Below are 27,250 nucleotides of genomic sequence, written 5' to 3' on the forward strand. Positions count from 1 at the left end.
AAAGTTACATCCAAGTAGCTTTTTGTTTTACATAAATATCATTAAGATAAAGACATCTTACATAGTGATACTAAAAAAAAAAAATCACTCTGTCACATTCACCTTGTGCAAAAGGAGGAAACACTGGTAGAAATGGTATTTAATCATTCTGCTTTAGTGATTGGATACTTCCTTTCTGAGCACAGCTGCAGTCAGAAATTATATTAGCTCTAGATTGATATCACAGTATAAATAGAGTCTTTAAATCTCCTAGGGACAAGAATAATTTAGACATAAAATAGTGCAAGACCGCCTTTCTGTCCCAACAAACTTCAGTTCAGGTAGAATTTGTAAAAATAGATCAATGGAAGATCCTAAAGCAAAAATCACCTGAGAAATTAATCCTAACTACTTTAATTTACATGCACATTATCATGCTCCCCAACTAAAAATTCCATTTGAGGCAGAATATTTATTCTTCCTGCAGCTATCATGCTTTTGTTTTCCACTTAGTCTTTTCTTCTGCTGATCCATAAGAGAAATACTATTTTTACTGGTCCCACAGCCCTCTCTTTACATATGTCAGCAGAGTTCAAATGGAGATTTGTTTTTATTGTAACTATAAACAAATTAACTCTTATTACTTAGGGATTTCCATAAGTTTTTTCCTATTAGATAGGGGACTTCTAGTACGACAAGAGAATCCTACTGTGGTAAGTATTTGGGTTGGAAATTCCATTAAGAGAAAAACTTGATGCAATTCAGTTGTGAAATGTCCCAAAGCTGAGGTTTACCATGTATTTAATAGAGAAAAGGAAAGCGAGAACAAAGAACCAATTTTGAACAAATACATGGTGATCTAGTAAGAAAGTTTGGAATGGGAATATGAAGTGAGCATATGGCTTGGGATGATCAAAAAAATAAATTTGTGGAGAATTTTCCATGAAAATATTACTGGTATAGATTAAAAATATGCTTTTTTAAAAATATGCTTTGAGTAAATAGATATACAAGCAAATTCAATCTTAAAAAAATTCACATAGGAACACGAGGCGTGAAGCATCTTCCTGCCATGTGGCCATCATGGTACATAATCCTATCTCTAAACTGAAGGATTTTCATCTTTAAACTACATTACATTGCTTCTGCTATCATGGACAGACACTGGTTTCAGTACTTTATTCTTTTAACAGACAGAAATTGCCTGACAATTTCCTTTGTTCATTTGTTTCCTTCCCTCCCCAAACAAAAATCACACCGGGCCTGTCACCACTGTGAATCTTGGGCAGACATGAAACCATTTGCCTACATATTGAGTTGGCAGGGAATGAGGCAACTTTGATCCAAGAACCACTTCACTGAATTATTTCATTTCCATGTCTGGGCTTAAATCCCCAGCTCACCAGAGTCTTTCTCAGCTTGTAGCTCTTCACTGCCTAGAACATATCAAAGAGCAACTTTACAGCACATGGTGCCCATTAGAAGAATTATTCTGATCTAATTCCCTGCTGTCCTCCTTCCTCCTCTGTATTTGTAGTTGATGAGTCATTAGTTGATAAATAGAGTTGTTCTTATCTTCTAATTCAACTGCCAATTTATCCAAACATTTTTTTTAGCTTCTTATTTTTTAGGTTTCAATTTTAGGTGTCAATTTAATTTCCTTTTTGAATGACATTTTGACCCTCCCTCTACATTTGTGATACTATTAAGTTTAGCCTCATCAACATTATGACCAGTGCACTTCTGTAATGCATACCAAGGCATGAAAACAAATACCAAATCAATCCCAAGTGTGTATCTCCAGCAGAAACTCATCTAGAACCATCAGGTACAGAGTACTTTTAAACCCAATCAATACTCTGTTAATACTGCAGGTAATTTCAGGTACTAAATGTAAAGAATATAATTCTGTTTATTTGTCATTAATCCATTTCTCACCTCACAAAACTATAAAGGATAAATCTCAACATACACTTCTCATCCTCCAAATGAAAATGTTTATTAATTATTTCACCTTTAAGCAACACAAAACTATTCTGTTGTGTCTTAGTCACCTACTCCTTTCCTCTGGAATTGGCTACAGACTTACTGAAATAAAAAACCACCAGGAAAATTAGGGACATGACTTTCTTCTTCTTGAATGTGTTACCTATCATGAGATAACAAAACCAGAACACAAGCTGAATTTCTGTAAGAGATTAAGGGTCAAACAACCCAATGGAGGGGCTGTAAAAGTGCTAAACAATCACCATTTAGTCCCAACAAAATTAATTGCACAGAAATAGGATCTATGAAACAACACCTATCAAAAAGACCATTATAAAATCCCTATATGTTTTCCATTGATATTTTTTTTTCTTTAAGAATCCAAACTATTGCAAATAATGAAGGATTGAAATCCAAAATATTATAATTTTCAAAAGAGTGAGGGCTTCTCTTTTTTCAAAAAGTTCATTTAACAGTTGTTAAATGATAAAAACACTAGATGGAGCAACTATCCTGTTTTAACACACCTTGCTCTTCAAAGTGCATCGAGTTTCTTTCAAATCCTAAGATTAACATTATACTAATAATAACATTATGACAAGTAGACTTTACTTGGAAACCTTGGGGAGCATGTAAAAAGATATTTACCAAATTGCAAAGAACAGTATCTTTGCTTGTTATTAAGCATATTAATATTACAAATATGTTTAAATTAAATATTAACCAGTTCTTACTTGTCTGCTATTATAACCTTAGCATGAACAGAGTAGTTCTCAGAACTTTTTGTGATATGCAACTGACCTGTTTTTCCCAGGATATGCAAATACCATGAAAATAAATATGTTATCTTGCATCCCTTTCTCCTATTTACATTTTTTTAAATACTATAACATCAGCTCAGTTACATTTATTTCTAGCCCTAATGCCTAATACATTCTTTTCAAGATCTTACTATACAGCTCCAAGTATTTTATCTTTCTCAGTTTCAAATTGATTCCTGTGGGAAAAGGAGCTTTTCTTTGACTAGTAACAGAACTTAACTCACCTAAGTTATTCTGGCATTTTGAAGCATTAGTCCTGAAGCAGTTTTAGATTTTGGGAGGAAGAATGGAGGGGGGGAGAAATAAGAAAAAAAGTAATCTGGTTCTTATCTATGCTTTCTTCCTCTTATGGCAAAACTTGCTTAAAGAGGCAAGAAAAAATGAACAGCTTTCTTCCTATTGATTTGTGCCACAGAAATGAGAACAATAGAAAGGTGATATTCAGTCTTGTGGATGTTTTTGGTCTGCAAGTCAAATTGCTGCTTCTTAATTTCTTCAGTTTAAATGGAGATTTTTATACTTCTAACCCCAATAAAATACTTGGTATCAAACTAGAAAGTTTGATGCTTCAATCTTAGCCATCCATTTTTTGCCTTCTTGGCTTAGTAACTGGAGGCTGTATTCTTACACAGTACACTAATACAATATTCACTGAGTAGCCAAACTATTCTTCCTTCCTTCCTGTATTATTTATATTATATATAATTATATATAGATTAGCTTCTCTGTGAATTATATATTTATAAATCCTATAGTATTTATAAATATATAATTCACAGAGAAGCTAATCTGAAGCAGAAATATTTCCAAACCTCTGGCAATGGGGCCTGGTGAATTTATTTCAGGCGTAGTCCTTTTACAGAAACAACACCAACTGAAGTCTGAGAACAGAGGAAAGAGGCTGGCAAAACCTGGCACCATTATTCACCACCTCAAAAAAGCCTCAACCCCCAATGTGGCTTTCCCTTCCAGGCCTAAAAATATCAAGCAAAAGCATACAGTGTGTTGTATTGTGACTGCAGAAAGCAGCCAACACAATCTGGTTATTCACCTTTGGAAGGTTCTCACAAGCCTTCAGTAATTGCAAGGGCTTTTTTATCAAACCAAAACTAAGGAGTACACACCATCAAGTTTTAGTCATTAAGTGCTCAGGGAAAATCTTGGTTGTAAACACATACAATATAGAATGATATAGGAGAGGTAGGTTGAGAAGCCCCATTCTTTTAATTTATTTAAAAAAAATCAAAAGGCATGCAGCACTATGGGCTTTGTTTATCTTTGGGTGCAGCTACAGTTGAGTACAAACAAAATAACCCTGAGAGATTTTGTGGCCAAAAATGCACCCAGAAAATAAATGACTGGATGTATGGGAACACAATACTTTCTCTCTTTTCAAACCAAAACATTGATCCAAAAGGCGTCTAGTCACCAGTGAACAAAGATATTTTTACTAAGCACCCAAATTTTTAGAGGAGCTTTCTTCTTCCATTATTATGCTAATATCTAGTTTAAATTTATATTTTATTGTCTTTGAGAGAAACAGCAGCATTCTATAAAATATTTTCATTTACAAGGCTGCATTTTTACATATTCATTAAGAAACGTCACAAAACCTGTTATTCTAAGCTGAAACTTCTTCCCCAGAGTTAACTCTCAAGGTGTTTTTCCAAAGCTAATTACTGACTGCTCCTCCCACTGTAGATCACCTGCTTGGACTTTCTAGAAACTAAAGGTACATAAATTATGGGGTTTGGTGTTTTCTCTGTTCAGTTAGAAATGCAAAAAAGATTATCTGAATGGAAAAACACTGCCTTCAGATAATCTAACCATCATTCATCCTGCTGCACAGCTGTGGACAGTTCCAACATCTACTTAGCACATTTCCAAAATGTAGGTCCTTTCACAGATATAATCACACTGGACTAGTTCTCATGTGCTGGTGCAATTCCAGTGTTAAAACAAAGCTAGCAATTTTGGCACACAAAACAATAGTTAAAGCATATTTAAAAATATATGTGTATTTAAAAAATAACTCAATTTTTCCTTGTGAAAGTCAGACTTCTCTCCTAGCAGAGAGAGAAAATAAAAGTCTTACCTGTTCAGAAATGAAAAGGATTCTGATTTTAAATATCTAAAAGAAACCACTACTTATTCAAATACCTAAAGTCATACCAGGCCAAGACTGAGAACTACACATTGTTCCATCTTGACTCTCATCCAAAAGTTAAACAAAAATTATATGGTGAATGCACATATTTTAGATGGCATTAAAACACATCAAAAACCCTTAAAACCTGGTATGTATGGTAAAAATTTATAAACATTCTGTAATTTTGGTAGCAGATCTACCAGTAACGTATCTTAAAGCAATCTTAGTCTCAAAATTGATAATACATCCTATTTTCTGTAGAAGGATCAATCAGGTTTCTATACAAACTTGTTAGTTGGAGTTCTTTAGACAGACGTCAGCTAAAGCACTGTAGTAACACATAATTTCTATAAACCAAAGTAGTTTAGAACAAGAACAATTCCCATAATCCAGCTAATTCCTGCCCTCAGGCAGTCTCCTTGCATGATGAGTATCAAGTCTGTATTCTGCTGTACCCTGCCAAGTTTACTTTCAGCATTAAATCAAATTAAAAGAATATGAGCAAGAAGGAAAATATATGCTAATAGTAAATACAAAGCGGTTGAAAAAGGAACTTCTATGCCAATTGGTCTCCAGTTTGATAACAATGCATATAGCAACAATTTTCTTGAAGAATTAAAAAATAGGTTTTTAAAAAGTCATCCTACTTCTTTTAGTTTTAACTAAGATAATGCTTTCTTTTGCTTTCTTTTATAACAGTTGTCCTGTACTTCGCTTCCTTATGAAGTAAGATCATTCCTGAAACCTTCAGTTCAGGAAAAGAAAGGTAAAAAGTTTTAAAATACCAATTATTTAAATATTTTGAAACTGCAGGGAAAATTTCATTCTTAATTTTTCAATTTCAAAATAAAGCAGATCATTATTTTCATTTCACCATTTTACACTAAATGTTTACTGTCATATATGAACCTACAGGGCCTCAATCCTGTTTCACATCTTTGCACATTACTACTGAAACATTAACAGGGGTGTTAAGGCTTATAATTTCTGATAAGCAACAGCACTGCCGTGTAAAAATTCCTTTCTCAAATTCAGGAATTACAAGTCTGCTGACAGTCATTGCACTGCATCATTTTGAGTGCTTGGGAATATATTAGCAAAATACAATTCTCACTTACAATCTAATAGTAACCTAGGATAAGGGAAAAAACAGTTTCAAATGAGGACTTTAGAGATAGAATCAATTCATTGAAATTTAGCTCACAAACTGATTTAGACCAAGCACTTTCTGAAACTTAGCTCACAAACTGATTTAGACCAAACTCTTTCCATAGAAATAGTTATCCAATTTAACAAAAAGGGGAGACTTATTCTTCTTACATCACATATACAGCATTCCTAAATAACAATGCTGAGCTAGAAACTTACTTTTAGAATGGTTAAACCCAGGTACAATGCCTACATATAAAAAAGCACCTATTTTTCCAATAACATAAAACTTCAATTTAAAATAAGTCAGATTTCTCCTATTGTTTCTATATTTCATTCTTCTTAATAAGTGAAACACTATTCTACAAAATAGAAAAGTTTTCCTGGTAAAAACATCGAACTAAACAAAGATATTGTATATAGAAATGAAAATGAAACTGAATGCAGTTTCACATCCTTTTCAGTCTTCGAATCTATTACCGTGGAATTAATGTTTATCAGAATATCAAAAACCATTTCCAAAACAAGCATTAAAATGAATGTTTGAAATTTTCCTTCTTAGCATCTCATTTAGAACGTTAGTGCTTGAGCCAATTCTGCTTAAACACAGCAGAATTTTTTCTCCTGACTTTAACTAGTGTTCAGCATCAGTATAAAATCCCTTGTCACTTGTACTTGAGTTACACATGAAAAAAATCTGAAAGTAATAATAATGCATGTTTCACAAAATAAACTGCCTCTGGAGAACTGCTATTTTTACTCCTGACCCATGAGCCCAGAAGAACACAATGAACTTTAGAAAAAGCAGTATATCCATTACTAGTATTTAAACTATAATAAAATTCTTCTTAAAGAATACAAAAATCTTAGAATTAATTTGGAATGCTCCTTGTCCATCACATTTCAAGACCCTAGCCAAATGGGATGCCCACAATGCCATACATAAGGACTTTAACTGACTATAATTAATACGCAATTACTGGTGTAATCATTAATATTCTACACTGCTAAATAGGTGTAATAGAAGCAAAACATAATCCATAACTCATGCTGAGTAAATAAAGATAATAATCAGCTGGCACCCTAGTAGAGAATAGAAAGACAATTTTAAGCTCAAAATAGCATACAGAAAAACACTGCAGTCAAATGACAATTTTTGCATTTTTGTCCAAACTCTATCAGTATTCTCCCTCTGTCTCATGATGATTCTCACCTCTTCCTAATTTCTGAATCCACAAGGAGTTGCCTTTTTTTGTGGGGTGGAGGTGGTGGGAGTTCCTCTTTAGCATGCTTAACCAGGATTTGCTCTCTTGTGGTCACCATAGTTACAGTTTCCATTACAGTTGTCTGTGTTAGTGATGTCTGAGTGGTAGTGACAGCCTGCGAAATCTGTGAGAAGTACAAAAACAGAGGTCATACTTTATTTGAAAGCCTTCAGTAAAGATTGTTTGGAGGAGCAATAGAAAATAATGAGAAACTGCTTTCATCTGGTCATAGGCTGACCTTCAGGAAGAAACATTATACGCAACTCAAGCTAGATTGTTTTATCTGACTCACGCTGTGTGAATAAGTTATCTGCAAAAGCCAATATCAAAATCAGAAAGGATTCTAATGAACTTATAGCTCCCTGTAATGCCTGCTGAATGAAGAAAAGAAATGAATGGAATTCTACAAAGGAATTGAATGATAGCAAATAAATAATATGCTACTATCACTAAATATCAACTTGAGACTGCCCCCCATCTGAAAACTTCCTCCTTGAGAGGTGATAAAGGCATTAAAATGGCACTAAATTACTAGTTATTAGTCTTACCATTTATAAAAACTTTCAAATAGAATGTAATTCACCACAACATACTTGCATGAAAAGGCAGTTAACTTTCTGGCTGGAAATCTTAAACTAGAACACATACATTAGAAGGCAAATTAATTTGCATCAGTTTTATTCCATAATTAAAAACCAATATTTAGGGGGTCACACCAGATACTAATACCCATGGTATGTAACACTGTAAACACTTTCTATCTAATGCACTTTGCTTTGCTCTGGTAATATGAAAAGAAACCCCTTAATATAGCTCAGCTGCATTAAAAAAAGAATATTCAGAAATTTTTTTGCTAATAGTTGTTTGTACACTGCTTATGCATGTACTGCCCATTTGTATTTTTTTCCATATAAAATTTTCCAACTCAAATGTGGGCAGCTGCTCTTGAATCCCATAACTCATGAGAAATAGGCCAGGTCTTTTTTTGATTCTGTCAGATGATGGCTCATTTGTCAAAACGCTCTAGTTACAGCTCCAATGACCACTTTGCAGTTTAAGGGCAGTGAAATGGAAAATAAAAGAAAAAAATTATACCAGGACAAGAAAAAGTTGTGCACCTGAAAAGCCCTGCTTCTTTGCTTTTACTAATATGCAATACTAAGAGTGTCCAATTCAACAATAGACTTGCCAGTATCTGAAAGTTCATGAAACTATAAACCCATGCATAAATTATCTATTACTTCTTGCATCAGAAACTCCAGTAAGAGAATTGAGTCAGCTTAGTTTTTGAGACATAAGTGATTCTATAAACAATGAAGAGGAAACCAGGTCTAACACCTTCTCCACAATGCTTCCCTGCACTGAAAAAGTAAAATGGAATGACAAGGAAAGGGAAACACTGTTAGCAGGCAGCCTCTTCCCAGCAGGCAATAACAGTAAAGCCAAGAAACATGAAAAAAACTCCAACAAATTCTTGCCATTGCTGAATTCTTCCCATTGCCTTCCATGCAAGTCTTCCTGATCTTTGTTCAGGCTGACACTGAAGTGATGAGTAGGGAAGGGCCTTACCACTGTAAACTGGCAGTATTTCTAGCACAGAGCAGTTAACCCAATGCTGTGCTTCCACATCTAGAAACAGGCAGCTCTCTAGGTTTTAGAGCAGACTCTGGACTACTAAGACTAAAAAATTTAGATTTAGAGTAGATTAAAAAAAAAATATATAGATTAATTATGACAATTGATTAAGCTGCTTGTGACCTACAGAGATTTAGGCAACATACGAACTACAAAATTCATTGGAAGAGAAAAACACCTAGTTGAGTTTTTAACCACTAAAATTCTATGTAGTAACATTTTAGTTTTAGTTCTCTCAACAAGATTTATTGATTTTGATACTTTTTTTCCTACAGAAATCATGACAATATTAAGTCAGCATTTACGTACATTTTTTATTGAAACTCTCTACAGCCTTCTTTTCCATTTTATTTTAATTAATTAGAGGGCAGAAGGAAAAGAAAGTTAAAGTTTCTGTTGTCTGGGGTTCCATGACATTTGAAGATAGAACCTTGATGTCATCTCTCCCTGAGCTCACTGTACATTAGAACAGAAAGTGTTTCTTGCCTATTATATAATTTTCAGTACTGTTTCTCTGTCTCTCTTTCCTCTTCTCATAAAATTCATATTACACTCTGTTTTATCCAAAAATCAATGATAGGATGATGTTTCAGACACCCAGGGTCATATCCTGCCATGTTTTCATTTGCTAATCAATACCAGGGCAGAGTTTCCAGTGAAGAAGGTGTAACACAGAATAAACCACAGCTAGGGCACTGTAGGAATCATCTGCAGCATGATTCCAATTACAGGAGTAGCAGCTGGAGCTGGAGATGGGGAACTGCCCTTCCAGAGCTGGCAGTGCAATCACTGCTCAGAGCAGTCCAGGCACGATGCTGAGGACGTAATGATTTGGATGTGAAAACAAGAAAAAAGTATTTTTCATGCTTAATCAACAGGAGTGGAGGCTAAAATGTGCTTCAAAAGGAGAATGGAGATGTGAACTTGAAGTTCATAGCAATTCTAATTAAAGACAGGGTAAGACTAAAAGGTAGATTGCAACCTTCCATGCAAGATGAAGCTGGTTCACATTTAAACTGCATACGCTTTAGTAGGAAAAGGACAGTCATTAACAATATTAGGAATAACAAAAATAATAAGTATTTTTTATTAGCTTACCTGGTGAAAAAAAGAAGAAAAAAGAAAAAAACAAAAACAAACAGAAAACCCAAAGACCAACCCCCCCCCCCAAAAAATAACAAACAAAAATTAAAAAAAAAAAGAAAAAAAAATTCAAGCACCTTTTAATCACCAAAGTGGTGTGTTTCATGTATTATTCAAAGACAGTGCAAATAATAACTCTATATTTTCTTCATCCTTCTCAGTACCTGAATAGCAAATGTGATTCTGAGAAGGGGTAGCATACACCAGGGTTTTAACCCACTAGAAAACCATACAGAAAGGACTAAGGTGACTCACAAGGGTGCACATTAAAAACTTTCAAAGCACAATGTTTGCCAGCAGTTTCACATCAAGCTCGTCTTTGAAACATGTTAAAACCCATCTCTTTTCCTAGCAGACAAATTCAAATCTTTTTCATCATCTATAGGCAAACATATGTACAATGTGTGTATAGCACTTCAGTAGTTTTATGGCATTTTATTTCTCATTTATACAGCAGCCTTCCTTTAATGCCAACATTTATTACTGTCTTTGGAAGTGCCCTCTGTCCTGATAAACTCATAATTTTCCTTTACACTCACTTTTGGAGCTGTCATCTGTTCTTTGATGAAATTTATCTCTGTGAGTGGGGAAGCTCGGATGAGGAATGGCGTTTTCTTTAGTTTGGAAAGATTTTCAGTACAATTTAGTGGAGCATAATGAGCTCAGCAAAGCTGGGTTTAGAGCTTCTGGAAGCTCCACATCTAGCCTAAACAAGCTGTCCTTGTCCTTGATTCCACTGTGTGGTCAGTGAAGGAAAGCTGACATTTTCACGATGAGGACAAACTGCATTTTAGATTTCTCTCTCTCACACACCCCTGCCATCCAGTCATTTGCAGCAGGAGCTTCAGCCATGTGTTCTGATTAGATGCTTGAATTCAAGAGCAATTAATTCAGCCAAATGTGGGAGAGCTCACATTCCACTTTCTGCACTTTTCCTTTGGGATTTATAGCTACTTTGTATGTCCAGTTGGAGAATCATCCTTGAACTGAGCCTGAGGTTGTCTCTTCCATTTAATTTCTTATTTTGTTAACAAGTTAATCATTTCATGACACTTTATTAAGAGGGGAAATAACTAAGGACAAAAATGCAATTATGAGCACCCTATGAAAATTATTAATCATAGAATCCTGTAGGTTGGAAAAGACATTTAAGATCATTGAGTTTAACTATTGACCTAGCTCTGCCAAGTCCACCACTTAACCATGTAAAGTTAATTTTGAATGCAATATCTAAGCTTGATGAATAAAACATACATTTTCTGATGGATTTTAGTAGAAAATATTCTATTTTCACCCTCTTCAATGTCTCCTCCTCCTCAGTTCATGACTAGAGAACATAATGAGATCATGCATTTTTTCTCACAGTGTAAACACATAAATGAGTTCTGTAATGAGTACATGTAAAAAACCCTCACTTGCCCAGACAGAAACCCATGGTGACAAGTACACCTTCAGGATTTCACAGAAAATATCTTTGAACGGTGTGCCAGTGCCTTAGGAACAGGTCCTTCAGCCAGGTTTAACTGTGCAATGTTTCCAGAAGGGGAAGCAGCATTCCCACGGCAGCACATCACTTCTATCCCAAGCAGAGCAGCTTCTCCTTGGAGGAAGGGCTTATCCACTGAAACATTCTGCTGTGATAGGACAGCTACACTGTTTGGGGAATCCAAAGCATCTCCCAGCTGTGCTGATCTATGTTTACAGCCTCAGGACTGATCGCTTCATTTTCTGTAATCTAAGTTTCATTTTCAAACCTAGTAATTGCATTTAGAAGCCATCACCAATCTGAACAGGACTTGAACAATTTGGAGTGACTTTGGAATCACTTCCTGAAATTGTGTGACCCTAGCCATACCAAATTTAAAACTGAATCTCTGGAATTTTCCTCTGCTTTGAAACAGGACGTGTTCTACAGCAAATATACTGCAATTAAATCTTATTTTCAACTCCTAAATGCTGTGTACACAATATGTGTTACTTTCTAACTAAATTTGTGCTCTTCCACCATTTTCTTCCCATACATTCTCCCAAACTGATTTCTCAACTTCAGCTGCTTTTTCTAACTATCACAGAGCAAGCTAAAATATTAAGGTATGAGTTGAAAGCAAGGTCACTAAGAAGGATTCAGATCACTACACGATCTATAGCTCCTTTTCTTTAATTATCCAAACATAATTTGGTAGAAGTACTAGTAGAGATGAAAAAAAAAGGGCAGCATGCTCAAGGGAATTGAATCAAACTGACCAGAACTGTGAGAGATCTACATGGACAGGACAGAGGTATCTGCTGTAACATTCTGCTCTGTGCTATTTAATTAAAAAGCCTTAATATCCATTTCCATTTTACCATTCACACAGTGACAGCTCAAAAATAACCCTATAATAGTGAGATAATGGAATGGAAAAAAGGGAGCTGGTATGGGTTTAAATTCAGTAAGAAAGAGATGTTAACAAGATATCTAGGAATAATAACTGGATATGGGTTTGGCTACTACACCAGAGTGCTGAATTTTATTACCTGGTTTAAAAATGTAATTTTTTTTTTTAATATATTGCAGTTAGCAAAGTGGTCAAAATAGTAGCAGGTTACATTTTTTCATTGGCACTTTTGTTACAGGTATAGATTGATTTCTTTATTTTTCCAATAAGTTTCTCTTTCTTGTAGCCTTTCTTTTTAATCTGTAAATCAGCATATCATATACAGAAGTATAATAGCAGTCAATTAGTAATTTTTCATGTTGAAAAAAAAAATCACTTAAACTAGCAGACAGCTCTTGCACTGATTTCAGACTACGTGCTATTTCAAAGAGACAGCTATAAAAAAGTGTGTTATTATATGTTAAAAATAATTTAACTGGAAAGGTATTTTCATTATGGTTTGTATCATCCCTGAAAACATAGTTAACAACCAAAGAAAGTAATCAACACTATAACTAGAGATTAAAAACTAAAGAGATGAATAAAATTCTAGAAAAGTATATTATTGTTGTATTATGCTGTCCTAAAAATAAAATATGTCTTAAGCAATCATGCAGGGGAAATAATTAAAACAAGATGACAAACAGCACCAAAACTACTTCAAGCATTTGACTGTCAAAAGAATCTGATAGTCATAAACTGATAAAACTGTTTTTACAAACCTGTTTAGAATTGCTCTCCACCTTCTGCACAAGGCTTTCCCAGCGCTGAGCAAAATTTTCAAGACGACTTTCCAGCTTTTGAGCCACTGCTTTATTTTTCACAGCTACAAGGAGATCTTGGCTGAGCAGCTTCAGCTTACTCATCATTTGCCTTTTCATTTCTATATCTCCTTTTAGGATCTGTTAAACAAAGTAACGGAAGGAAGAACACACATTCATACAAAAAAAAAAAAAAAAAGAAAAAGAAAAACCCAACAAAAACCAACCCAAACCAAAACACCCACAAAAAAGAAAACCAACAAACTTAGAAGAAAAATCACAAGGAGAACATCAGAAAGAGCTGAAAATGCATTAAGGGCTCCTATAATTCCATAATGTTTTTTCCATAAAAACTGCTGGCAGAGCTTACATAGCAACATAACATGGCAGGTGGAGCAGCTCCAAACTTCACAGCAGGCTTCAGGTGATGACATGAAACAAAAAGCTAACAGTTGTGTAACAGGAATAACCTTAAAACTGCACTCATGTTAAGAACTATATCAACATGACAATCTTTCTTAAATGTGTCAATATACATTTTTATATATTGCATATTGAAAGAAGAGTTTCCTAAAAAAAGTAATGTTTGATCCCAATCTTGGATTAAAATATGCAACAACAAAAAACCCCAACCAAATAAACAAACAAACAAACAAAAAAGCAATAAAAACAACCCCCCAAACAAAGAAACCCAAACAAACAAAAAACCAAAACACACTGTGTCAAGGGACCTTGAATCTCCTGAGATCTATACATGCAAGCCTGCCTATGAAACAGCCTATTCACACATCCAAGGATCATCCACAGCTCCAGTTCTTACCTGGGTTTACTTTTGAAAGCCTTAACTGGTTTACTGCACTGCTTTTCATTCCTTAAACATTTGTTCTCTAAACCCTAATCCTGTAACTATAGCCAAACTTTGAATTCTCTATGCAGTTGTGGATTGCATTCTAATCCCCAAGGCATGAAAAGGATAATCAAGCAAGTGGTTAGATAACAAAATTTAGTCTACATATACTTTCCTACAGCTATATAATCCAAAACTGTGATTAAAAATGCAACTCAGCCAAAGAAAGATTCATTGTCTTTGTAATCAGCACTCTTTTTAATCAGATTTGATTTGAAACATCATAATTACTAAGGGTAGGTACAGTTAATATCAACATTTAAATTGATGTATCCCTGAGAAATAGAAGCTAACTTCATATTGAAGAATCTCTTTTCAGAGTAGTAGGAGACCTAACAGATGGAGGAAAGTAGATGCAAACCAGTTTAGCATGGTAAATTTCAAGCACTGCTATATTTGACCTTTTCTTACGCCTACAGCATCAGAAAAAGATCATGTGGAAGCCACTATATGCTGAGTGGAATAATAAAAAATGATATCCTGTGAAACATTAGTTAGTTCTGAGGAGCAGTGTTTGATTTCCAATCACCCCAGCCCACAACAGCTGGATAACACACCCAGAGCTCAGCATCAATCCAAGACACCTGGAGCACAAGCAGGAAGTGAAACAGCACAAAAAGGAGGATGCTAAAAATTTCTTTTAAAGATATTTCTCACTGCAAATTAATATGTTTTTGTGACAGCTACAGTCAATCTGGAAAACTATACTGGGAGATTCTGTTTTCACATTACTTCATTAAAAACCTGTTAGTGTGCCACAATAACCAAAAATATGCTCTAGGGTTTTTTTCCAGTACAATAATAGATCTAAAACAATAATAGTAACTGCAAAATATGTAATTTTCCAATTTGGAGGACAAGACGTGGTAGTTTGCTTTATGAAATTAATTATCAAATATATCAGTCATAACTTCTGCCAAGTACATACTATAAACCCTGATATTGGAATGTTATAAAGTGATTTCCTTATTTATGGTAATGTGGTTCTGGTTTGGGTGGTTTAAGTTTTTACTTCTTGATTTTTTTCTTTTCCTTAAAGATCAAAAAGCTTACTTTGCTTACTGTAATAGTCTAACCAGCAACACCCACTGTAAAGTTAATTTTCAGCTGCAAATAAATTTATTCCAGTCTAAAATAGTGTAATGTCTAACTTATTTTCTATATGTAAAAAAAGCCAAAAATGTTGGGTGAAGCAAGAAAATATTTATAATAATGGAATATATACTATAAATATATAGAGGTAGATCTTGGATACTTGCACATCTTTGCAAGAGCTCTCAGTATTTGTTGCAAAAAAACAAAAAAACACTTAATTTTACAGACTACAAAATTAGGGCATGAAAAAGAATCTATCAAGCCTGTGCCATACATGGCACCAAAATATCACCTCATTTCTACATTCTCAGTGCATCACATCTTCCAGCTATTCCATGTTCTGTTTCCCCCTACAACTTATGTAAGAATTAGAGTCAATTATAGACTCAGTGAATAAAAGGTAGGTGGAAAATTTAAAAACAAAACAAAACATAAAATCCCAGTTGGTTTAAGGAATTATTTTAAGAACTGGAGCAACTACCTGCTCAACAGTTTTTCTGACCTTTAAACTTGGAAGATCCCAGAAGAGTGGTGATGACAAAGATAAATTTTCACATACAATGCTGAATAAATCCTTTGAAATAAGCTGCAGTCTGTGGAGGACCCCACACCAGAACAGGCAGGTGTGCTCTGAAGGAAACTGTGACCCTGTGGAGAGCCCACACTGGGGCAGGCTCCAGTCTGTGGACATTAATGTGATATAAAAGTCAAGTTTTTTTCCTACTGTGAACTGTATCTCAACAGACCTGTTTTGCACCAGTCCCTTCAGAATGCTTAGGGCCTTGTAGGAAGGTTGTAGAATTTCAAATCAACAGTCACAATACTAAATGGTTTAAGAAATTACCTTCAGGAATTTCCTTCCAGTTAAAGAGACTGGCTAGAGAACGCAACCATAATCTGGCAAAATTCTACATATAACTGAGGCAGAAACATAGGCTGGAAGCTTTATGCCATATTGCAATATCAAATCCAAAATTCTTAAAGTCTAAAAGGAACAACTAATGCTGTTATTTTTTGCTGGAATGACTGGACAGCTGAGGGATCAAGATATCATCCTGTTAAGAACAAAAATGTCTTTATTCTAAGTGAAAAGTTACATTTTTATTCTCTCACAGACTTGCTTTTACAATTCAGACCTAATTATAAGAGTGATCCTTGGTGACAGCTTCTCCTCTACTACATTCAAACACATGTCAAAATAAAATACACCAAAATACAGGCACAGTGTGTCAGGGTCAGGAGAGTATGACCCCATTTTTCCCTTTTTCTAAAAGGCAGTCCAAGAGGAGAATATATTCCCTTCAAAAGCACCATCATGTGGCTGACATACTAATAAAAATTCCTGATAGTTCAGACAAGATTAAAACAGTAAATTGTCAAATATAAAACTTCTAGCAATTTGGCATTGGAGTGTAAAAACACATATTCACTGGAATTTGGAAACAACTGCTACTAGATCTAAAACCTCAGAGGGGAATTCCAAAAGTAAAAGCTACTGTTCTGCTCCAAATCACTAAAGAGGCACTTTTCTTCTAGGATACCACAAATATTAAAATACCTAAACTATTGCATTATGAATCATGTTTCTAAAAAGATCAAAGTTATTCACGTGTAAAAAGGAGTAAGGTGCAATTAATAATCTCCACCTGTTCTTTTAAGGATGACATGATTCTTTTTGAGGGTCAGGGCTATGGATAAATAATTTTATTTACTATTTTTTGTTGTTCACTCAGTCTTCTGAAAGATCACAATTATTTCATGACAATAATACTTAACCATTTAAACCGGCAGCATAATTTTAAAATAATTTCAACTTCATAAAAGTTCATTAGTGAAACTTATGAAAATATTACAGAAGTGTTTCCTTTTTACCATCATATTTTCAAGCAACTCTGAAAGGTACTCAAACTGCCCTATCTTTAACACTTGCAAAACTTTATTAGTCTACTACTTCACAATTTGTGACAAATATTTCAGCCCTCTGTACCTATGTCCTCTAGCAACCTTCTGAAATCCAAAAGTATACATTTTTTTAACACATTTCAATTTCATGTAATACATTTTTCTTCATGAAGGTACTCCAAAGCAACATGAGTTTTCCCTAATCCATTATGTGTTAAAAGCCTGGCTTGAAGTCAGCTTCAAGACTGCTCACATGTTAGATTGCTAGAATATCCAAGAAGTATATAAACTGAGGCAATACATGTTTTCCTTCCTTTACAAAGAAGTTTTCTTAATCCTAAGTAATCTTTAATCAAAATCCAAGTCTGTACTTCTAAATAGATATTTTTATTCTCCCAAAGTTTTGTAGAAAGAAAAGGAAGGGAGAGGAAAAAAAACCAAACATATGTAGCAGTGTAATAATTAGTGTCTCAAGATTATGCTAAAAATCAATCTTTTGGTTCTTAAATTAACTACTGAGTTATTTTATGAATCAAAGGAACATCTGCCAGTAGTTCTGGACCAGCTAAAATGGAATTAAACAATTAGTCTGTGAGTTCATTTTTTTAAGCTTTATACATTTGTTTATGTGAGGACAAAATGAAGTAAATTTTAGAGGCATCACAGTTACTCAAACCTCATAGACATCATGGTATTTTTATCAACCCAAAGTCTGAATGCTTCTACTTTTAATACAGAATGATTAGAAGGAAATAAATCCTAAATTAATTTTTAAAAATTTAAGGCTGAGCCTTAGATAAATATAGCCAAGCTATGTATATCCAGTAAAAATATTTAATGAACAATATATAATTAATTGGTATTTCATATTTATTACTTAATAATTAATGATAGCTAATTAATAATAAAGAAATATTCATGTCTGAAAAGATCAGCAGGTTTTTTTTTTCCGATAAAGCAATAATTCACCTATTTTAACCAAAGCATGGACATGAGTGTTTCCTTTGTCCTAAATAGCACACAGAGTATTATTTTCTTTGCCAAAGTCCTACAGCTGTACAGCCATTGGTAAGTGTAGGCTGCCACAAGTTTTTCACCTCTACAGAAACAGCCAGACCTACATTTCCTCCATAAAGACCACACAAGGTGGAGAAATTGCTGAAGAGTGAGGTGGAGGATGAAAAGGGTACATTTCGTGCATGTAACTCCATTTCTGATGCTGAGTTGAAAAGTAACCTAACTGTACAGTTTTAAAGTAACCTAACCTTCTGTATTACAGGGTTTGCTGAAGGATAACTTATCCATGTGCAGATTTCATTGTGCATATGTATATAAAGTCTCACACGCAATATATTCACCAACAGTATCAACAAAGTAACCTTCACTGTTAAATTATACATATTTTTAAGACAGAAAAATGCTATTTTATTTCATGAACTTTTGACCAAATATACAACCAATAAAAAGCATCTCTATCTATTGGTTCCTTTATCAGCAAGGCTATGGACCAACTATTCCATCACAGGAGGCAAAGCCCACTCCCAAAGTATGAAACCATATGGTCTGAGAGTGGGGTAAAGCCATGTCCATGCAGACTCAGATTAAGGAAGCTGAACATAAAACCAGAAAAATGAAAAATACATACAGCCAATTTGCTTAGATTGGTCAGCATTTCATTCTGATCTCCAAAGCCAGTTGTCTGGATTTTGCTCACAGCATCCTCTTTCTCAGTAAGCCATGCATCAAAAAGGCACTGGAATAAAATTGGAAAGAAAAAGCTTCAGTCAGACCTTTCCTATATACATATACAAAAATAAAATATATTATTATATTTTCTATAATGTGTTGAAGAACATTCCAATCTATAACTTATTAAAAAAAAAAAACTATTCACCTGCTCCTCTGCAAAATGCTGCCATTTACGAAGAATATCTTGCAAAAGGACCCATCGTTCTTCTGTCCATCTGCAGATGGCTGCCCACCGTTTTCCAAAGTGCTGGAGAGAAAGAAACACAAAAGTGTGTTTAGAATTTATTTACATTTTTCTTACTTAACAAGGAAAGCTGTTTTCCCTATGGCATTACAAAATTTTTATGTAAATATTCTCCTTATTCACTTTTTTCTCAGGCATTTGCCCTAAAATATGTTGCGTATCAAACTGAAATGAACTTTAGGCCCATTTGAAATAAAATAAAAATGAGGAGAACAGGGAACGCAATAGATCTAAACACTGAGTATTTTAATACTAATCTACAGATAGTTTTCTAGCAAGTCTCTAGTACTACACTTTGAAAAACTCAGTCTCTTTAAAAACTTTAAGATGCCCAAAACAGAAGTACTTGAAACATAAACATGATGGGCAAAGATGTGGCCAAAGCAAAGACAAAAAACTGGCTTTTAAGTTGTATCATCAGTACAGTTGGTCAAAGCTCTTACCTCTTTTAAAATATTGCAGTTTAAAAAAACCCATGCTTATAAACTTCCACATCAGCACAAATCCCACAGAGGTTTCCCAGGTATTTGTACCATTTACTACTATGCATGTATTTAAATTACACAAAACACCAACAATCTTGTTCTCTTCTCCTTTACTTTAGCTGATGATAGAAAACTTTTATTGCAATGATGTATAGTGACTTAATTAACCCTGGACATCAAATATTATTCAGTTGCTCCCAAATAAAAAAAAAAAATCTCATAAACACCTGAAAGATATTCTATATTACTGCATTCTTAATTTTTCATCCACTTAAAACCATATCCTGACAAAAATATAATAGTTTTTCTTTTTTTCATATTCAGTTATTTACTTCATTATTCTTATGGATCCCTAATAACTTGATAATATATAATGCTATATATTTTGTATTTACATATTCCTCATAGAGATCATAATTTATTGTTAACAAAAATGCAGCAACCTTTTTTTTTTTTCCTCAATAATTTGACAAGATCTTTTATTTTAATAAAGTAAGCAAAATGACCAAATAACTGCACCAATAAAAGTGTTGATTCTGTGACCAACCTTAAACCTAGTTATATTGCTTTTCATAAGAAGCAATAACAACCATACACTGTTTGGTTAAGACACAAAGTTTCAAGTTCAAAATATCATGTCAGGACTGTTATTTCTAAGGCAGTTATTATACTAAATCACATGGTGCTCAACTTTTACTCTCTAATCACATCAAACAGCAGCCTTTTACTGATGCCCACAAACTCAGACTGCTTCAAGTGTTCCTAACATCTGGGAAAAAAAATTTTCAGAGAAATAGATTGAATCCACACTAACAAGTAAAATGCCCTCCTGTATTAAAAAAAAAAAAAAAAAAAAAAAAAGCCTTTTCTAACAGCCCTAGCAAGAATTTTTAGAGAAATCTGCATACAAAAGATTTTTTTTATTTTTTCTTCTCAGAGGACACTGAAAGAATAGTTTATATGAATATCCAAAGCAGAAGGGGAAATATTTTAGTCTGAAAGGTCAAAGTAAGGAAGCACAAGAACAGAAGAAAATGGGTAAAACATAACTCTTGGGAACTCTGGAATAAAATCATATTCTGCAAGCCTGCAACTAACAGAATTTGATAAATGTTTTTCTAATCAGGTATTATTACCTACTGTTTAAAATAATGACAAAAGGTGGGAAAAAGTTTTTGCCTATATCTAAAATTAACTCCTTACAAGTGAATATTTAACCCAATATTTAACCCACAGAATTTCTACCAAAAAACACCAAGTTTTGTGTGCAGTTCTCAAGTGCTCAGCATTTCATGCAGTTCTCAAGTGCTCAACGTTTCATCACACAGAGTGGGAGAAACAAACAGGAGGAACTGGAAGCACTGGTCAGGTCCCACAGCTGCGATATTAGTGAGACTTTGTGGAATGAGCCCCATGGTTGGAAAGCTGTGATGGAGAACTCCAGGCGGCTCAGGATTCCACAGGGAATTAGCAGAAATTTCTAGATCAATATGGGAGATTTCAACTTCCCAGGCATCAACCAGGAATACTTTTGTGATGAGCAGGTGTTGGAAATCCCTTTAGTCTGTAGGATGCAACTTCCTGTCATAAGTGCTCAGTGAAATAGTCTATTCAGTCTTTAACATTCCTCACTTATTTTGATGTATTTTTACAAGAACAGCCCATATTTCATCTTCAATCAGTGGACAGTACCCTGAATTATATGAACATGTAATCATGGAAAAGATACTCTCAGCTCCTTTCCCCCAGCAGGAGAATAAGCCATCAAGTAGTATTTGATACACTCTATACAAATTTATTTCTAGCACAGACCTTGACCCTTGAAGCCTGGGGAAGCCTCTAATTTGAGCTACACCACAAGTGTCCTTAAGAGACCTGTTATCTGCTGGGTATAATTATGGAAAAAAGAAAATCTCCCTGCATTCATGGTTTCTGTATGTTATCCAGCCATTTCTCTGAGCTGACGATAATTTCTCCTATTTTTCCTGTAGAAACGAGTCAGAGCACAGGAACAGTTTTGCTACTAATGTGGTTTGATTTTGCAGCACTAAATATAGATTTGAGCCTTATTCCACAGCTGCCTTGGTAAATCTAAGGATTGAGTTTAATTGGGGTCTTGGAGTTTTAAGTCTAAATAGTGGGTTCTCAGTAGCAGCATAAACAGAGCCTCTCAATATGTCCCACATTGATATGGGAAGCAAGCAAAATAATGTAAAAGTAGTTTTAATATTCACAATCACCCAGTCTAGCTGTAGCCTCTCAAAGTATCTTAGAGGGACAGCTGTTTCTAAGAAAAGCCCGGAAATTGTGTTTAGTTTTAGTTTTCCAAGCAAGGGTAAATTTTCACTTAATAATTTATTTCAGGAGACATTTTTGGCTTCCATGCCATTAAATGCATCTTAAATAGGTATGTTTTTCATAGGCCATAAAACTTAAGAACTTTACTGTTGAAAGAAATGAACTTTACTGTTCCTTTAAAATCAGCATAGATTCTTGTCAACCTTCCTGAGACATGTCAAAAAGTTCATTTTAGGCTTTAAAGAATCGTCTCATACAAACATTTGAAAAAAAATACACATTATATGCATAGATATTTATATGTATGAAAATATTTCAGGAATCACCACCTTGAAAAGAAATGCAAAACTGAATTGTACCTGCTTGGAAAATCCATCTTTGACTATTACATGGAAATAAATGCTCATTTTATTCCTAATCTGATCCCCACCAGCACCTCAGTGAGCCAGTCTTATTAAGCTCTTTTGTCTGATAGTTCATGCTCTTGTTTTGTTCTACTTTTAGAAGTCAGACTGACAGATACATAATCAAGCTTGGAACTTTTCTCCATTGTGCTCTTTGTGAAATGCTCTAATGGTTGTGCCTGTCAACACATTTTATCTCCTGTGCTTATATTCAGACTGCAAGTGATAGGGAAAAAAAATTTCCAAACAGTTCCTGTACACAAAAAAAGAGGTGCAACATTTCACGAGGAGAGCAGGTGGACTGTGGCAACTCCTTTCTCCTGGGCATTCAAGTGTAAAAGTTTCCACACCTCCCTATCACTCTAAACCCTGTAGCTTTACATCTGTACTTGGGTTTTATTAACATCTCTAATACTTCTACATATTCTTTGATTTACAGAGCAATGGAATTATGTTTTCTCTCACATTCTTCTGTAAGAAATTATGAATAAAGGACATAATAAAAGAGAAAATGTTCTGTTCCACAGCTCCCGATGCTCTGCTCAGAGAGCCTGTGCTGCAGGGTGAGGGGACTCAGGAATTGTCTTTCTTGCATCTTTCAAGGAATGTACTTTTTCAGACAGTAATAATTGGTGTTTTCTGCACTAGTACAGTTACAAATTGTTTATTTCCACAGTGTTTAATTTACATTAATTTTTCATTATGTTTCTTTGAGGTATTGCACTATTGTCTGAGTTCTATTTCATGCTTTATTCCAATATGGATCAGCCACAGATGTTGCACAGGATACTAATGGCACCTTTCCAATGATTGTAATAATATGGGATGAAGCTGTCATCTAATGTTCCTTTATTCTTCTTTCTGAAGATGCAAAATTAGATTTTCTAACAATCCACCAACCATGCATTTTTCACAATATTAAAAACTAATTTCTACATCTTCTTGTTCATCAAGTGCCATAATTATCAAATACTGTTAATTATTTTCTCTGAAGAGAGAAAATAATAGAAGAAGTTCTATTTAAGACATTTTACAAGTTTAGTTTTGCTTCAGGAGCCATGTTCTTGCTAGGGATCTTCTTTATTACACTGAACAGTTCCATGCAGCTGGCTGGCAAAATATTCTGAAAGATTAAGATTATTTTGGGCAGGTGCACCACAGCTCTGAAACTTAAAATGAAGTCAAAAGGAATTAATAATTATGGATCAGTAGAGGCTGTATTGTTATCTTGGCTGGTTGTGCTCCTCGAGTGACTATCTAGCTGCAGTAGAGAAAACTCAGAATTACATTTGAAGTGGCAGGGCTCAGTATCTTAGTAAAACCTACTCTAAATTCTAATTACTGATTTACTGGTATTGGTACCCAAATTAGCCACATTCAAGACAGCATACAGGTATCTGCTACAGCTATACCTGCTGGAATGTAGATAGCTTCTCAAGAGAAACCTTGGGTGTTAATGATTTAGAACCTACAAACTCTTATTTGCTTAGTTAATAAAGCAAAATTAAGAAAAACAGTTTCTCCTTTCTGAAAGGGAAAACTAGAAAAAATCTTGGTAGTAATATTGCAATTCCTCTTGAGCTGTGTCCCTGGAGAGCTGACCACCAACACAAGAGAGCCCTCCTTCAATGTACCTCAACATTAACTACTGACTTTCGTTTATCTAATTGCATTCAGAAGTAAGAGCATTGGAATATAAATAACACAGCAATAGCAACATTTTAAAAACACAATTGAAATAGTGAATTGTTTCTATGATCAAGCTAATATTTGAAAAACTTTTAGAATATCTTGGCTGCTAGCCCTATCACAAATGTATCTCCAATGTGTCATTCTTTTAAAGATACTCAAGTGATTGTATTTAGAAAATGCAATTAAGTTATACTTCCCTTCGTTTCCTAAGAAACATGGCCATGAGGAAATAATGGGAATAAATTATGACTTTCCCCTCAAAAATGTTTTAGAAAAATACATAATAATCTTAATATTTCTTGATAACTACAATAATATAATTTGTCTACAAATTATGATCCTGTACATCATGAACATATTTACTATCTGCTTTTGCTTTTTAAAATTTTCTTTTTTAATTTTTTGGGACCATCACTGCCATACAGTCATTACCTGAAGTTGCTCTTCCAGTGCAGCAGTAGCTCTGTCACCACTGTTTTCATCTACCACCACTACCATATGAGTTAGGGAATTCACTTTTACTTGTTCCTGTTCCAGATCTTCTTGAAATGCCTATAATGAGAGGATATGTGTTAGAAAATGTATTCCAAAGTAAAAAAACCACAAAAAACAAAAAGAAACAAACAAACAAAAAACAAAAAAAAAAACAAAACAAAACAAAAACAATAAACAAACCAAACCAAACAAAAAAAAAAAAAGGAAAAAAACTACCAAAAAAAGCGTACCATTGACCGGTTAACTTGCATAAATGACTATGAGAACTCCAGAGCTTAAAGTTACTCACAAGTCCTGACTCATATACAATATTCCAGACTGAAAATTTTGCTTGAGAAATAATTTGTTGAGTTTATTTAGCTGATTTACAGATAGTCACTTAATATGTATACATACCAATAGCCAGCAGATTTGAATAGCCACTGAATTAAATTCTGTATTTCATAAGAATGCAGGAAAATATTTTTTTTCAATATTGTAATAATATAAAAAATCACATAGATTTCATTAAACAAGCACATGCTAACTTCAGTTTGGAACCCTACAACATTACTTACATAGGAGAAAACTGCTCAGGAGGTGACCCACCCTTTGGAAACTCATGCAGCACCCTACTTACACTCACTGCAGAAACCAGTAAACTAAACTAGAAACAAAAGGATTTCATGATTTCTGCACACCTGATGAAAAAATTGCTTGCCCTTTTGTTTTTTTGCCCCTCACTCACCATAAAAGATGGAACCCTTCATTTACTATACTTAACAAAATCAAAACCAGCCCAGCTCTGGAATCAGAGAACTGAGCTGCCAGACCTATTTTCTTCTTCCCTTGCTCTGGTGCAGCAAGAGGACACAGAACAAAAATGGAAGGAGTTAAAGTAGTGTTGGTTATGAAAATTAAAACCACAGAGAAGTCCTCATACCACTCCCCTAAAAAAAACCAAAATCCCAAGATATCCAGGACTCCATCTTGCTTGTCACACTTTTTAGGTGTCTCTAACTTGCTTCAAATCAAAAAAATAATTAGGGAAACCAAAGTCCTGGATTATGTTCTCAGTGCTTCAGCTGAGTGTCTTCTAGGGACTAATGCATTTATAGTGGGATGGTTACAGCCTGAAAAATAACATGGCCTTGTCACAAAGAAAAACCTTGGCTGCGTTACCTACTATGCTGAATTTCACCATGTTTTGATTTTCTGCTGCTTTTTCAAGTGGAGTAACTCACTCATGTATGAAGTCCTTGCTGAACATAAGTTCATGCACTCTAAAACTCTTTCTCATAAGACATATTACTTTTATATAAAAATTTAAAAAAATTAAAAACCAAAACAATGTGGTTATAAGCAATAGGAAAGGAATTCACAGAATACTTTGTTTTTAGGGCATAAATATCTTACCACCCATTTCAGAGTTAATTTCTTTCATGGGCATATTGAAACAATATAAGAATCCTCCTTTTTCTGACTTTCATGCTTGTGAGTACCATTTGCTTCAGAGAGCTAGACTATAAAATAATTCTCAAGGACTGTGAAGTATACTAAATTGTTAGAGTCATCCCTGGAATTTGGACTTCCCAACATTTTATGATGCAGCTCTTGAGAGGGAAGAGGAGGCAGAGCAGTCAGGGATTAGTGTGTATAATAGAGCTCACTTTCCCCCACATTTAACCCCCTCTTTAAGCCATACAAAACAAATTCATTGCTCCCCGAGTCTACAGCCATGGACAAGGTGACTTCCATTTCATTATTAGCTGGAATCTGACAGATGGCATCCCAGAACAAAACCAGAGTTAGCAGGAGTGGATGGCACTTTGGAGGTGGGAGTCTCACACACATTGTGAAAGACTTGAGAAGTCAAGGAACAGATGAACCAGAAAGTTGACTCATTATCTAATCCTCAGGCAGATTCAATTTACTCTGAAGTAAAAATCTGTTCCTTATAACCCAAGTGTCTATTTTTACCATGAAATTCATTGGTGAGAATTGTTTGTTTACAGGATCTTCTTGGAACAGGAATTTATGATAGACACTTTCAAGACAGAAGCACACTCTGTTCAAATAATTTAAATGGTAATTTCTAACAAGTTGCCCTGAGCTTATTAGAGAAATACCAAATTTTCAGGGACTTAAAATGTAAAATGGACATAGATGTTGATGAATAAAGATGGAAACGAGAGAAACTCATAAAACACTACAAGTCCTTTAACTCCTATCTATCAGATAACAATTTACACAACTCAAACATAATCTAGTTCAAAATTAATAAAAATGCCTACCAAAGTCATCCAAATACCCAAAGACAAATCCTTCTTGATATTTGGATGCTGAATAATTATCTCATTTTACCTTTGAAAATTTGAAGTAGTAAAAATCCCGGCACTAAAAAAGGCTTAGATGTTTTTAGAAACTTAAGCAAACTATAAAAATCTACCAACTATATATGGTACAATATTAATAAATAATAATATATATGGTATAATAATAAATAATAACTGGAATAAAAAAGCCAGTGTAATTAAAAGCACAATTTTTCCATTTATTATAGTATTTCCAATACCTTATTCTGCCTGTACAGCTCAATAGTCCTTAGATTTTTACTGAAAAGTAGCTTGCCTCCTTTACAAAAGGATAGGGAAGGGATGATTGTAACAGGAGAAAAAATACTTAAAACGCTACT

General features: G+C 34.3%; 1 protein-coding gene across 1 annotated transcript in view; it reads right to left on the reverse strand.

Moving 5' to 3' along the window:
• Window positions 1-27,250, reverse strand: part of DMD (dystrophin) — a 979,219-nt gene that overhangs the window by 673,757 nt on the left and 278,212 nt on the right. Inside the window, exons 13-17 of the mRNA XM_058822052.1 lie at window positions 24,514-24,633; window positions 19,104-19,205; window positions 18,855-18,962; window positions 13,267-13,446; window positions 7,298-7,473 (exon numbers count right to left, since the gene is read on the reverse strand). Coding sequence (XP_058678035.1) covers window positions 7,298-7,473; window positions 13,267-13,446; window positions 18,855-18,962; window positions 19,104-19,205; window positions 24,514-24,633 — 686 coding nt within the window. The remainder of the gene's footprint in view (window positions 1-7,297; window positions 7,474-13,266; window positions 13,447-18,854; window positions 18,963-19,103; window positions 19,206-24,513; window positions 24,634-27,250) is intronic.

The sequence above is a fragment of the Ammospiza caudacuta genome, chromosome 2 (assembly GCF_027887145.1).
Source record: "Ammospiza caudacuta isolate bAmmCau1 chromosome 2, bAmmCau1.pri, whole genome shotgun sequence".
Classification (NCBI taxonomy): Eukaryota; Metazoa; Chordata; class Aves; order Passeriformes; family Passerellidae; genus Ammospiza; species Ammospiza caudacuta.